Here is a 14,756-nt window from a genome sequence, read left to right on the forward strand (position 1 = left end):
ATCTTACTTTTTTGGAAATCGTCCATGTCCGTCGCTTTTTCTTGTAAATAAATGGAAAAAAGCCCAATTAGGCGATTGAACTGAACACATTTGTTATCAATAATACCTACCTATCTGACGTCAAATAATCACATTATCGTGGGATATTTGATAATGAAATTGATAAATCAAATCAGTAGCGTGTTCGATGAAACCGGTTGTGACGCTACATAACGTTGTATAGTAAGATTTTATTTTGTTTATATTCTTTCTTGGCTCATTCTAAACGAATTCAAAATAAAGACAAGATACGATTCTCTACCTATTACCTATTAAGATTACGACGATTTGAGAAAAAAATTGATCTCCTTCTTCTTGTGGGGACAAGTCAGGTCCCCACACCTTTTTTGCATGTGGTCCTACCACGGAGTTACTAGTGTATGTACGTGTTTATTTTTGCCAGTGGTCCGTTCAATCGAACCATCGATTTAAAGGGTCAGCTAGTTTGTCACCTGTCATCCGGTTTGCAACGGAGGGAAGTCGAACCTTAACTTCGAACTCCTCCTATGTTCTTCTGATTAATTTCGTTGCGGGTCCAATGACAGTTTAACTTTCACCCGGGACAAACTTGATCTTCACTGGTTGGGTTTTTATTGGCGGTCAAGCTGTAGATCCTGTATACACAGGAGTTGGGTGGGAAAGAGAGGTGGGGATAGTCCCGTAGTTTTAAATAGACGAGAAAAACATCTGTTTGTATTGCATTTTTTATTCATAACAATGAAAAGATGATTTCTAATATGAACAATGCTAGATGGTGCACTCTTACACAAGCATTAGGTCTTTTAAGTCTATAAATCCTTGAAGAAATAAATACTAAGAGTAGACTAGTAGTAGTGAGTATACAGTAGATAACACTGACGATTGTTCCTTAATATACGTATTTTATATCTTCACTCTTGTTTGTACCAATGCCAATGTGAGCGAGCAACATTGGGTGTAATTTATTTATGAATAGAACGGTAGTATGGTAGTACAAATTACACTATTCAAAGACGTAAGAAAGTTGTAGTTGTAGTTAAGCTGTATTTATCACATCTCGCATAATGATATCTATTTTTAATGATTATGTAACATGGTGAAGTTAGATCGTCTTGATCATTGGCGTAGTTCCAAAATAATTTTAATTGTCTTCCACACTGGAGTGTTGGTTACATTTAACACTGGAGTTTCTGTTACATTCCACACTGGGGTGTTAGTGACGTTCCACACTGGGGTGTTGGTGACATTCCACACTGGGGTGTTGGTGACATTCCAAACTGGGGTTTCAGTTACATTCCAAACCGGGGTGTTGGTGACGTTCCATANGAATTGGAGCGTAAAGTGGCGGAGGCCGAATATCAGGCGGAGCTGGCTTCCATTGAAGCATTGAGTGAGGCAGTCTCGGAGTCCAGTAACTCACGAGTGGCCGAATGGCTGCAGGACTCCGAGAACGAATCGCACCACGGTGCGGAGGTAGGGCATATTAATTCTCCAAAAGTGTGTCAACAGGCTGAAAATGAGCACTGCGTTGACGCCGTCATCCCTCTAGTGCCGGCATCGGGCCCTTCGAATCCGCCTCGGCGCGATCAACACCGAGGCAATGGGGTCAATGCCATCGATAAGCACTACGATGGAGAGGGTGGCACGATTGGCGTTGCGCAGCTTGTTGAAGCTTTACACACCTTTGCCGAGAAGCAAAAACCATCGTTTAGCAAGAATGTAACACCGTTGCCGACATACGATGGGAAATCTCCGTTAGACTGGCTCATGTTTAAACGTGCATTTGTTGACACATATCATACATTTTCAGATACGGAAAACCTCGCCCGGCTAAGCCAGGCTCTGAAAGGAGCCGCACGAGAGGCGGTAGGCACGTTGTTGGTGATGGCGCACCGAGCGGAAGACGTAATTGACGCATTGGAACGTCGTTTCGGAAGGCCTGAATTAATCGTTTTGCAAGAGGTCAATTCCATCAAAGCCTTGCCTAAACTGGGCCCGGAAGTGCGGGATCTGACAATCTTTGCCACTCGTGTGCGTAACTGTGTCGAAATTGCGAAATTATTGGAACACCACGATTATTTACGCTCCCCTGAGCTCTTCGGGGGACTGTTAAGTAAGTTGACTCCACTGCTACGCGCACGATGGCTGGATTTCGCTGCCGCTAACGAAAGTTTAGGCCAAGGTAAGGTAGAGATGTTGTCGCGCTTCCTATCTCGGGAGGTGGATTTAGTGGTAAAGTTTGGAGCGGTGGCCGATGCCACGACACAGGGCCCAATTCACCACCGGACACATACCATCTCCGAGTCAACATCAGGTACGACTTCCAAAGCACCTGCAATGCATCCAATAAATGTTCCGAATCATCCAACATCAAAAATTTGTTCATTTTGTAAACAAACGCACGATCTGTCAAATTGCAAAGACTTCATGTCATTGACAGTCGATGACAGATGGCATTTTATTAAAAGGAATAAAATCTGTCACCGCTGTCTAAAAAGAGGTTTCCACATTTTTAAAACGTGCAATAGGAATAAATTAAATTGTCAGGCAAACGGTTGCAATGCAAAACATCACATGCTATTACACGATCCAAATTTTAAACCTAATCACATTTCGGCCGCTCATAATAATATCGAACAATCATCTCCTTCAACGTCATCTAACTCAAAACCTGATACGGTAGCTATCAACGCAACCGATACGCTAGTTAACAATCCTGCATTACGTCCCTTATTAAAGGTAGTGGCTGTTACCGTGTCTGGGCCTGCTGGTAGTGTCGATACGTTTGCACTACTAGACGACGGGTCTACAGCCACGCTGATCGACTCCGACATCGCCTCTCGAATAGGCGCTGAAGGTCCTCAGGGACAAATTCATTTAGATTGTGTAGGTGGTTTAACAAAAGATAGCGCCGTGCAGTATGTGGATTTTGAAATAAAAGGTCGTTGTTCCGATACGAGTTACCCTATTCAAGGGGCGAGGTCGATAAAGGACTTAGGGCTGCGCAGCCAGTCTGCGCCACGAGAAAGCCTCCAATCATTTCCGTATTTAGCTGACATAGTACACGAATTATGCTACGATGAAGCGAGGCCCATGCTGATTATAGGTGTCGATAACTGGCCTCTCACAGTCGCTTCCGAGACCAGAAGTGGATCGAAATCTCAGCCGGTTGCCATTCGTACTCAACTGGGATGGGTTTTGTTTGGGTTTTCGAGTAGCAAAACGCAAGCGGTTACCTCGTCCGTTCCTGTGTTTCATATTATGGTATCACGCGACGATCCGAGGCGTGAATCGGAAGCTCTCATCGAAGAACAAAATAACCCCGACGCTTTAAAGCTAGTACATAAAGAGTTGTCCGACCTCTCAGTTGCCGATCACTCTAATGTTGATTTAGGTAGTTCGCTGTCACCCACTTCATTCACTCGCACTCTGGGATTATTTTGGGAGTCGGTTAATTCTGGTATCACCCCAATATAATATAATAATAAGCCCCATCATTTCACCAAGAGGGAATTCATGTATGATCCATTCAGGTCTTTTGGCTCCCATAGTAGTGAGAGGTTGGATACTCAGATATCTCCGCTTAAGCCCGCTTCAATTCCCCGATTGGAATTGCAGGGAGCTTTGATAGCTTCTCGTCGGGCCACGACTATTGGAGACGCACATCGAATTAAACCGCGTCGGCGTTTTTTCTGGACTGACTCTCTCACTGGAACATGCGGCATTGAGTCACGATGTCCAGTCCTTTTAGTAGCTCCAATCAGTGAGCGGCCTGCAGAAAAGGCTTCAAGTCACCCATTTCATATGATATCGTACCACCCGAACGTATGACATCGTACCACCCGAACATGTTTCAGATTCCATCAACGTTGTCCATTCATTAAATCAGCGGCCCTTACCAGTAGTAGCTAACGTCACTCATTTTAGCTCTTGGTTTAGACTGGTAAGGGCAACTGCTTGGATCCATTTATTTTTCAAACTCATATTCAAACACCGGTACTTTTTTCGAAATTTTTGGGTTGGGGATATTTCTTTAACGTAAAACTTAGAGTTTCGGTCTTCGACCCCTTCCGCCACCGCTTCTTGCCCATTGCCGCTGATATCTGAGGACGTCGTGCAGAACGGCACCTTGCTCCTGGAGTCATCTGAACGTTTTTCAAGAGGAAATGCTGTCTGATGCGCCACCAACCCGTGTCACGAAAGAGCCGCCTTGTCACACTATCCCCGGTGTTGAAGGATGGACTGCTGTGGCTCGCGGAGAGAACATCGTCGACTTTGGCGCAGCTACCAGTAATTTTGGAGGGCAAAGAGCCACTGGGACGCCTTCTTGTGCTTCATTGTCATGAAAAACTCGCCCATTGCGACACGGAGAGCGTCATTAATGAACTGCGGCAGAAGTTTTGGATTCTCGGCATACGAAACGCGGTACGGTGGGTCATCGAGGAAAGATTGGCTCACCAGCATCGATTATTTTGGACCAACTGAAGTAGCAATCGGTCGCAGGAAAGAGAAACGGTGGGGGGCATTGTTCAAGTGCATGGTCGAGAGCCATCTACCTTGAGATCGTTGCAAGCCTCCCTGCGGATGCGGCTATTATGTCTTTCCAGAGGTTCATCGCACACCGAGCACCATCCTCTCCGATGATGACACGTCATTTCTTGGAGCTAATCGGCAACTACGAGTCCCTTACGATACGATCAATAAAATCGTCTGGCGCTTCATACTCCCTTCGGCTCCATTTATGGGCGGCACCTGGGATCAACTCGTGCGAAGAGTCAAGACTGATATGATGGGCAGGAGCTGTTGACGGAAGGTGCTCCGACTGGGTGGTAGATACGAAAAATCGTTTTCCTTTAAAAAAGGGGAGGATGTCCACGAATGGACACTTTTTTATAAATATGTACACTTTTTTACGCTTTGTTTTTTTATTGTCTATTAACTTTCGATGTTCGCTTTTTTATTATTAATGTCACTTGAGGAAGAATAGACGGAATACGTTTCTGAAACTGCATTTTATTGATACGACGAAATTAGAATAGTTAGTACGATTAACAGCCAATATAAATAATTTAAGACNGCATGGCAAATCTGCGGTCTATGTCATGATACGGGGGGTGCGATTGTCTTTCAATCTTCGAATCAGTAGGTAACCCCAAAATCCTGGGGGTACCAGGGGGTGCCTTAGGAGTTATGACGGGGGGGGGGGGGGGTGACCGCCCCGGGTGCCAACCCATGCTACGCCGCCACTGCTTTTCAATACCTTCCCCAACGTTTCAAGTGCAATTTCAAATTTTCATTTGTATCGTGGTAATTGATAAATTTACGTCACTATTTGTATGAAAAAATACCTATTTAACTTTCCTATCACTTAGAACAAACTTTTTTAATGATAGATCGCCCGGAGTCCTGCCAGCAGGACTTAAAGTACTTCCGGTAGGACGCAACATTAAAAGATCACAGTTTCGTAAGTATACATTGTACAAATTTCAAATTTACACGAAAAAATAGAGTGTTTCTCTCTCTTTCACCCAATAGTGCCCAAGATCGAAAAACGCGACTAACCGTTAGTCGGAGCCCGATGGCGCACGAGTATACACGGGGGCAGCGCGTTCGCGCTCGCGCGACACATTTTGACGCGCCAGGCGTGGAGTCGGNGTGGTGACATTCCATACCGGTGTGTTGGTGACGTTCCATACCTGGGATTCAGTTACATTCCAAACTGGAGTGTTGGTGACGTTCCATACTGGGGTTTCAGTTACATTCCAAACTGGAGTGTTGGTGACGTTCCATACTGGGGATTCAGTTACATTCCAAACTGGAGTGTTGGTAACATTCCACACTGGGGTGTTGGTGACATTCCACACTGGGGTTTGTGTGACATTCCAGACTGTAGTATTCCAAGTAGGCACGGGGGTTGTGGTAGTCGCATTCCATTCTGGAGTATTAGTTGCATTCCAGGACCCGGTGACATTCCTGGCAGCATTATCCTTGGTGTCCCATTTTGACCCGACGTGGTTAAGTGCTGGAATATACAAAATTATTATTTTGATTTTGAAACACAGGTATCGTTTCAGTTCCTTTATGCAAGAATAGAATAGAAAGAAAGAAAGAAGAAAGAAAGAAAATATTTTATTTGGCCCAACATATTAAATTATTACAGTATACAGTTTACAATTCTTGCACATTTGTGGACCAAAATGGCATCCGCTCAGCATTGTGTCCTGCTCTGAGGTAGACCCAGAACAGGACGCTGTTATTCTGCGGAGGCCACTTTTTTAAAAGAGCGTCACATTGGACGCCATAAACATTGGCATTTTTATTTTGAAATTATATAAACTTATACAAAACTTCAACGATTACATAAATTTGTAGGTGTGTGTGCTAGCTGTGTGTGTTAGGTGTGTGTTTTAGGTGTATGTATTAGGTGTGTGTGTTGGGTGTATGTGGCTTGTGTGTGTGTCAACAGAAAGTGCTAAATGTGTCAAAAAGTTATGTTTGTGTAATAAAGGGAAGATATGCAGAACAACTACTCAGGCAATAGACATTTGTTCGTCTAATAGAATTTATTTATTGCTTTTCCTGTGTACAGTTTGCCGTTGTTTGGGCATAAAATTCGTTACAACGGATTGCTCATATTGAGCATGCAATATGTATTAAATTGTACGAACGACGCCACATCAAGATAACATTATTTCGACGTAGTACTGGTGACTTTGCAAGAAATTATTGAATCGAATGTATTTTTCCCGCTCCTCGTGGTAATTTAAATATACGTGTTACGAGGGTTCACNGGGGTTCACCATAATAGTCCAGCGGCGTCGGGGTTCGAACCCGCGTTCCTCTGGAATGAGGGTTATCGCTTACCAGTTAGCGCCACTGTAGAGTAAGGTCCTGTCACTTGCTAGTAGCGAAGACAGTGGCACCAACTGGTGAGCGCTAAAGTGGTAGGACGACTATCGCATTTGCACTCATCAAGATGGCGCTACTGTAGAGTAAGGTCCTGTCAATCGCCAGGGGTGCCAACTGTTAAGTATAAAAACGATAGCCCTTATTGACACCGACACTATTGGGCTAGACTAACTTTAATATGTTAGGTATTATATTATAGGTGTCGGCCGTTTGGTGTAGTGGTTGCCGAGAGGTCCCGGGTTCGATTCCCGGCCGGACAGAAATTGAAATGATGAATTTTAATTTCTGTTATGGGTCTGGGTGTTACATGTAGGTATTTACAAAAAAAAGTATTTAAGTATGTTTATATCCGTTGTCTAGTGCCCATAGTACAAGCTTTGCTTAGTTTGGGACTAGAAGCGTAGTGTAAAATATTTATTTATAGGTTTAAAAAAAATCTTACCTTTGTCTATCTTGGACAATATGCTCACGTCAGCCAAAACCTGGAATTCAAATGAAGGTTCTTTACAATGCACTTTAAATTAAAGATACTCAAGTATATTTATAAAACTACTTGCGAGCAATAGATTGTTATTTCTTGTTATCTGATTTGTTAACTGTAACTCGTGCGATATTTTATGATTAAACAGGTAATTTCCCTGAACTAACTGGAGTTGTCTAGATTTAGAATAGCAGGAAAATAAACACTTGAAAAGCAGTGAGTTTTCTTTTATTTCAAATGTATTATGATTATAAAAAAAACATTTATTTTAAAATGCACTTTTACTCTATTTCGACACAAATATGCGGGCCAGTGCTGAGAACGAGTAGTGCTAGTGCTTTATCAGTATTAATAGGTGCCTATTAAGATTATCATGACATTATCTCATACATAAGAAATATTGCTGTAATATTTAGATAAGGAGATTTTTTAAAGTTGCGGCACTTTCAATTTGTCCTACTAAATTAAATTACCTAGTTCATTTCACATCTGTTGTAATTTCAATGGGAATTGCTAAATATTAATTATAGGGAAATACTTTTCTGGCCACAAAATAATAATGTCTTTTCAATACCTTCCCCAACGTTTCAAGTGCAATTTCAAATTTTCATTTGTATCGTGGTATTTGATAAATTTACGTCACGATTTGGATGAAAAAATACCTATTCAACTTTCCTATCACTTAAAACCAACTTTTTTAAGTTCCTATTTTTGAAATACATTATTTTAGATTACTTCAGGAGAAATATAACATTTTTTTACTGTCACGTTTCGTTACTTTAGTGAAACTTAGGATCAAGTTTCACTATTATAAATATATCTACTTAAACTATAAGTAGGACAAAGGGACCAACAATTAAAATAGTATTAAGAAGTAATATTTACCGCTGTCACAGCCAGGAGCAAGCAAACTAAAGTGGTTGTTCCCCCCATTATGGTGTTTGCGACAAGTGGTGTAATGAATGGACAACCAAACGGTTTATATATTGAAAGGAGACAGCTATACAGTGATAGTGAAGATTACAATTACGGATTATATTATCAATTAATAAGTAGTTAATATAACGGCGCCAATGTAGATGGGTTCTGGACATAGAGCTTAAAAATGGTTTAAAATAAAATGTAATATCTTCCACCCTTCTCAGCACCAGTCGATGTGTTCGCCCGAAATAATATTTGGGACGTGTCGAAGTGCCCTGAAATTAAAATTATTTATTATTACAATACTTTGAATTTATTTAACCGGCAGACAGTGGTGAACTGGTGACTGACTGAGTTTGTTGCGGCGATTCTTCTCAGCACTTGTCAAATGTTGGTCTCGAAGCGCTGGTAGGGTAAAATGATTATGAGACATGTAGATGCTCCTTTTAAGTGCAAAATATTTGACGATTTGTAAGTACTATTTATTAGCGTATACAAATTAAGACATTTTGACTTTTGACTTTGAAAAATTTGAGATCGAGAATCTCATTTAAATTAGGTAGGTACTTACAATACAAAAAAGTCACTCGGCACCATGAAGCAAACAGAAGTGGCAGAAGACATGGTCGCTCACCTGCTAAAAGGAACGACTCGTAGATTGTAGGGCTTTCGTCTTGATGTCGAGTGCTGTATTTAGATGAAATGATGATGACGTCGTTTACAATCAGATTTTTTTTCGTTTTAAAGCACCCAATGCCCACCGCTTGTAAAAACTCAGTTATACATACAAAATATATAGCTTACAGACAACAATTTTGATCAATCGTAGTTTAGGCCGGCAGGGTTCAGCCACACGATGATTGAAGCAGTGCTTTAAGATATCATGTAAACATAAACCGGCAGACAGTGATGACTGAGTTTGTTGCGGCGCTTCTTCTCAGCACTTGCCAAATATTTGTCTCGAAGCGCTGGTAGGGCAAAAAAAGAATGAGACATGTATAGGCTCCTTATAAACATTTGACAATTTGTAAGTACTAATTTAATTAGTCTACACAAATAAAGATAATTTTGATTTTTGCTTGCGGTCGGCGTTCCAATTTCCAGCGGGCCCCTAATTTACTAATTAAAAATCAAGATAAAAAAAGCGTACAATAATGGTGTAATCAAACACACAGATCAATATCTCATCGTTATTGTTTATTAAACAGCTGAGCTATGAATGAAATCACCAGGATGTATTCTATAACGAGGTGTTTGTTATCGATTCGGAATTACCTAGATAAGAGATGGGGAGGAGCCAGGAGAGACAGGAACTCCAACTTTTGGGGGGTGGGAGGCTCTTCAGTATTACTTGGGATTTGGAATTATTGTAATGTTGTCTGAGGAAAAGGGCGAAATATTTAACCCATTCATTGCCGCCGATACTAATATTTTTGTGGTGCTTTTGCTCAAAAGTTGGGGGTAAATTCGCGTCCAAAATATTGATGTAGTTGGTATAAGGGACAGGTTGCCAAAATTTTTATTTATGATTTACTGATTTCAAAATTCAGTTGAAAATCTGAACACGTTTTCTGCTGTCTCCAAAAATATTTGAGAATTCAGCCACAAAAAACGTATGAAGGAAAGATTGAAAGACAGAATTTAATTTATTTCTATAGGATCATGATAGGATTATTCTACTGCAAAGGATTCTTAAGTTATGGAAGTCATTGGGGCCTATGTTCAGCAGTGGATTTTCATGGATTTATTGGACTTGGTAACTTGGATAGAATGGTGTAGATAGGCCAAAGGGTGTGAAACTGTGGTCACAACATACATAGCATTGACTTTCACACACGGCCTTATTTCACAACTACATTGAAACCTTGGGTTTTTATGCTGTAGAACCTGGCAACACAGGAGTTGCAGCGGTGGAAACGAGAGGTGGGAATAGTCCCGTAACTACATTGAAAATCTGCAATGTTGTGAAATAAGTAAGCGAGGTTAGCTATTCCCATTTGATAATTGATAAAAATTAATCCATCAAGCGGAATCATAGTAGTCAAATAATTAATGAATGGTGACGGCATCCCAGCCAAAATCATTGATAAATCTATATCACGATAAGATATTAAATATTAGATCATACAATTAAAATGTAACCATTGTTTTCATCGTGGATGATAAAACAGTTCGCGACAGACGTCGTTTTGGTTTATTTTGTTGTGAAATTAAAAAACATAGGTAAGTATTTAATTTTACAATATTGTAATAAACTGTAATACCCTTAAGTTCTTGGGTATCTTACCAACATTAGGTAGTCATGCCAGTTAAGTTGTTTTTAGTCCAATCAATTTGTTTACCAAATTTTTCTCATATGCATTTACTTTACACATTACATCAAATCATTTGTTTTACACAATTTCATGTATTGAAATGCAATATTGGTATCATAAAAGACAATTTTATCAAGAATTAACAAGAAGTTGCAGCCAGCATTCTGGGCACCATGTCGCGTTGTTTGGACAGCGATTTGGGACATATTTTTTATTAGTAAATATTTAGTCTAGGTTCATTACGAGTATTTGTATTACGAGTATGTAATTATATCATTGTTATGTAAAAAAAAACAAGATGTTTAAACAAGTAAAAGTTGATATTCTACAGTCCCTTTTCCTTGTAATATTAAAATTAGTCGTAGTTTTTACTTAAACTTATTTTATACGAAACCATTATATTCTAAAGTGGACATAGAATAAAACAAAAGAAATTGTGTATCACAAAATACTTTAATCAAAAACAAGCAACAAAAACTTCCTCTTACAGATAAAAATGATAATTTTATTGATGTGTCACATCATGGTGCTTGCATCACAGATTACAATTTCAAAGTAAAAAGCTTACAAAATACACGATACGTTTTGGTACACTGGTGATTGTGAGCTTTAAGCTCAAAGATTTTTATTTTTATTAGAAATATTCGTTCGCGATAACGACCAGGTGGACCGACGACCTCATAAAGGTAGCAGGAAAGCGCCGAATGCAGGCCGCTACCAACCGGTCATTATGGAAATCATTGGGTAAGGCCTATGTAAGTACTGGACGTCCTGTGGCTGAAATGATGATGATGATGATTCGTCTGCGGTAGAAATGGCACACGTTCGATTAAGGGACTGATGGTAGGCTAGATGGAAAAAGATTAAATCTTTTGTCCGTCAGACAGATGGTAAGTATCCCATATTTATAATTAACTGTCGTCAGGAGAGCTAAATAGAATTTCTATTCCATTACCGAGGCATCACACGATTGTGAAAATTTGCGCAAAGAAAATTGTATCAGCGAAAACTATGTTAATACTAGTTATTGAATGTTTGTTATTTTCTTACAAAATAATTTTCAAACTACCGCGAACGTGTTAATTTGCAATGAATTTGAAGTGGTTTATTCTAAGTATAATTTAAGGCACACAAAAGACAATATAAAGTAAGTTTTAAAAGTAATTCCTGAAAATCCTTTATTGAATAAAGGTCGGAATGTCACTTCTGAACTAAATGGCTTGGCCAAGATAGAACCCAATGGCGCAGTTACACCCGTGCTTTGGTATGCGATATAGCGCTTCGTCTCGGTAATTTTCCGCAGTGTACTTGCGCCATAAGGTTTAAAGTTAAATAAAAAAAAAGACTTTCCCAAACTTAAACTGTGATTTGTTGATTCATTTTTTTAGCATGACATCCTGTACCTATCATTTGAAGATTTCTTTATTTTCCAGAACATTATAAATATACTAGAAAGAAATAAACTAATACTCAAACGTCATGTGCAACCGATATGTACGTATAAATATATAAATAAGGCATTATGTTTACGAGTTTTATAAAAAAGTGGTTATATTTAATCAAATTTACAAGACGGGCCCGGTTTTGGCAACGTTAAAGGATATATTTTACACTGGTATTAAGGTGTATTCACATTAACTGGTAGCGAGCGTGGGGCGTTTGCGCTACTTATAAAGTAAAGATGATTTTCAAATACCCACTTCAAAGTTCGTCCAACCCAACGCTACATGGCTATATGGATATGTTACAGGAAATGTATGAATTCTAGGAATTGTATACTATTCCTAGGAAATGTATACAATTCCAAAGCCATTTAGGAAATGTATAAAATATTGCTTCACAGATTTTTTAATACGCACATATCCTAGGAAATGTATACTTTTCCTAGGAATTTTATAGAATTCCAATATTGTATTAGGAAATGTATAAAACTAAGCGGCACTGAACTAAGCGCGGTCGCGTGATCGGATGCCCCTCGGTACGCCTAAAATTTCATTTATTAAACTACATAATTATTGGAATGAAGGTTTTAGTACTCCTGTAGCTGGATAACAAAGTCTCGGTTAGGTTAGGTTAGACTTGCGACCTTACACATACACAGCTGCCGCGGTAGCGGCCGCCGAGCGCTATTTAAGTTTCGGAAAAAAAAAAGTTTCGGTAATAAAAATAATTTTGTGTAAAAAAATTTTTGCCTTAAAATTTGTGTGCCATAGACAATTAGACGTACAAAAAATTTGGCGATTCGATAGAGACCCCGCGTTATCAGATGATGCAATACCCTCCCCTCGCACCGCATGTCCACGCGTATCATTGAAATCTTATAATATTACATTTCCGATTGCTGTTTAGGAAATGTGTGAATTTCCTAGGAAATGTGTCCAATATTAGGTGTATCGTGTATCGTATAAATTTTATCTGTTTTTATAATTTCTTTAAATATTCACCACAATTCTATCTGTGGGGACCTATAAGTGGTTATCAAGAGTTATTAACTGTAAAATAATCAATTATGTAAACCCTGGTCTTCCTAATATAAATAAATAAATAAATAAATAAATATAATTTACATCACACATTTCCGGGTGATTTTAGGAATTATACACAATTCCTAGGAATTGCATACAATGACGGATTTCATACATTTCCTGTAACAGATATACTTTTACTGGGGCGTTACCAAAGGCCCGAAATTTTATACACTAGCTAAACATTGAATACAAGTAATGAAGTTTTACTCCAGAGTATCAAACAAATGGTTATTATACAAAAATGATTTCTTTTAATCTCTGAACCGCATAGATTCCGAGTTTACCATACGAATCTTGTCAGCATGTACAATTTTGCGAACTTATTTTTCCAGAGCCAAATTGTTAGTACACGCAATCCATTTCAGCATACCTTTAAATACTGAGTTGAGGCAGTTAGTTGGCCTTACTGCTACCTAGACAAAGTAAGACTCATGACAAACATTTCCCTAACTAGTTGGCGCCACTGTAAAGTCCTGTCAATCGCTAGTGGCTAAGACAGTGGCGCCAACTACTGGTGAGCGTTGTAGCGATAGGATTATCGCATTTCGTCGTTTATGTTCTATCACCACCTAAGTCATTTTTAGCAACTTTTCAGGAGATTGGACGAAACGACGCGTCTTTCGATTCTCTAGCGAATGGCATCAACATGCCAAAACCGCCAAAAAATTACTTACGTGGTGATAAAACTTAAGCGACGATTTGCATCCACCAGGATGGCGCTACTGTAGAATAAAGTTAACCAGTCCGCAGTAATACCACCTGTTAAGTATTCAAAATCTGTGGAATCAGCAGGGTCAATCCGAAAAACGTTATCCAAAGTTTCGAATGTCGCCATCCCTCTCACGTAAAGCGAAATACCAACATGAGCGACGATGACAGATAGACGGAACTACGTAAATATAGCATTTCACACCCGTATTCACAATTTCACTTTTCATACAATGCTTGCTTAAGTGAAGCAGCAACGCTATGGGAGTTCTAACGCACAGCGTTGAAAGAACTCCGTGATTGGTTCGTGTGTGTCACTCGGCCACTCAAGTCTATGAATAGGTTTTTGGAACCATGTGCGTCCACGTGCACTGTGAGAAATGAGGGCTANCCCGAACGCCGCACAATATTTCTTTCTCTTTATGTCCATTTTTAAATACTTCGATCATAGAATTAGGTACGTACTACAACGCACGCCAGCGTCTTGACGAGCGCGCGCGTGACACTCGACTGATATAATACCCGCCGGCGGGGCGCTTCGCTGTAGGTAATTATCGGATGTACCGCGCGGAGTGAGCCAGGCCTGCCCACGTTTCGTGACCGACGTTGTTCGCTCGCACCGACTTGTTTACGCACAAGGGAGGGGCAGAGCGTGCGGGCGGAGTAGTACGGGGGTTCCGCTAGGAAAAGTATAATCAATTAGGGTTCCTTGGCAAAAAAAAATTGGGAAACCCTAGGCTAGATGACAAAATTTAAATCGTTTGTCCGTCAGACAGATGGTAAAAGTGTCCCATATTTTTAATTAACTGTCGCCAGGAGGGCTAAATAGAATTTATATTTCATTACCGAAGCATCATCCCGATTGTGAAAATTTGC

General features: G+C 39.9%; 1 protein-coding gene across 2 annotated transcripts; it reads right to left on the reverse strand.

The window, feature by feature from the left end:
• Window positions 1-725: 725 nt before the first annotated feature.
• Window positions 726-8,391, reverse strand: LOC114363222 (transcription elongation factor spt5-like). 2 transcript variants are annotated; one of them, XM_028318888.1, is made up of 5 exons: window positions 8,294-8,391; window positions 7,370-7,409; window positions 5,763-6,040; window positions 5,682-5,714; window positions 726-1,287 (listed from the first exon to the last, which is right to left on the reverse strand). In XM_028318888.1, exons 1-5 carry the CDS (start codon window positions 8,339-8,341, stop codon window positions 1,135-1,137), a joined length of 552 nt encoding a protein of 183 aa, XP_028174689.1. In that variant the 5' UTR covers window positions 8,342-8,391; the 3' UTR covers window positions 726-1,134. The 2 variants fall into 2 exon arrangements, with proteins under 2 accessions (XP_028174689.1, XP_028174688.1); XM_028318887.1 differs by lacking the exon at window positions 5,682-5,714 and having other exon boundaries at window positions 726-1,343; window positions 5,762-6,040.
• Window positions 8,392-14,756: the final 6,365 nt, after the last annotated feature.

This window comes from Ostrinia furnacalis, unplaced genomic scaffold (assembly GCF_004193835.3).
Source record: "Ostrinia furnacalis isolate ACB-3 unplaced genomic scaffold, ASM419383v2 OfSCF7027, whole genome shotgun sequence".
NCBI lineage: Eukaryota > Metazoa > Arthropoda > Insecta > Lepidoptera > Crambidae > Ostrinia > Ostrinia furnacalis.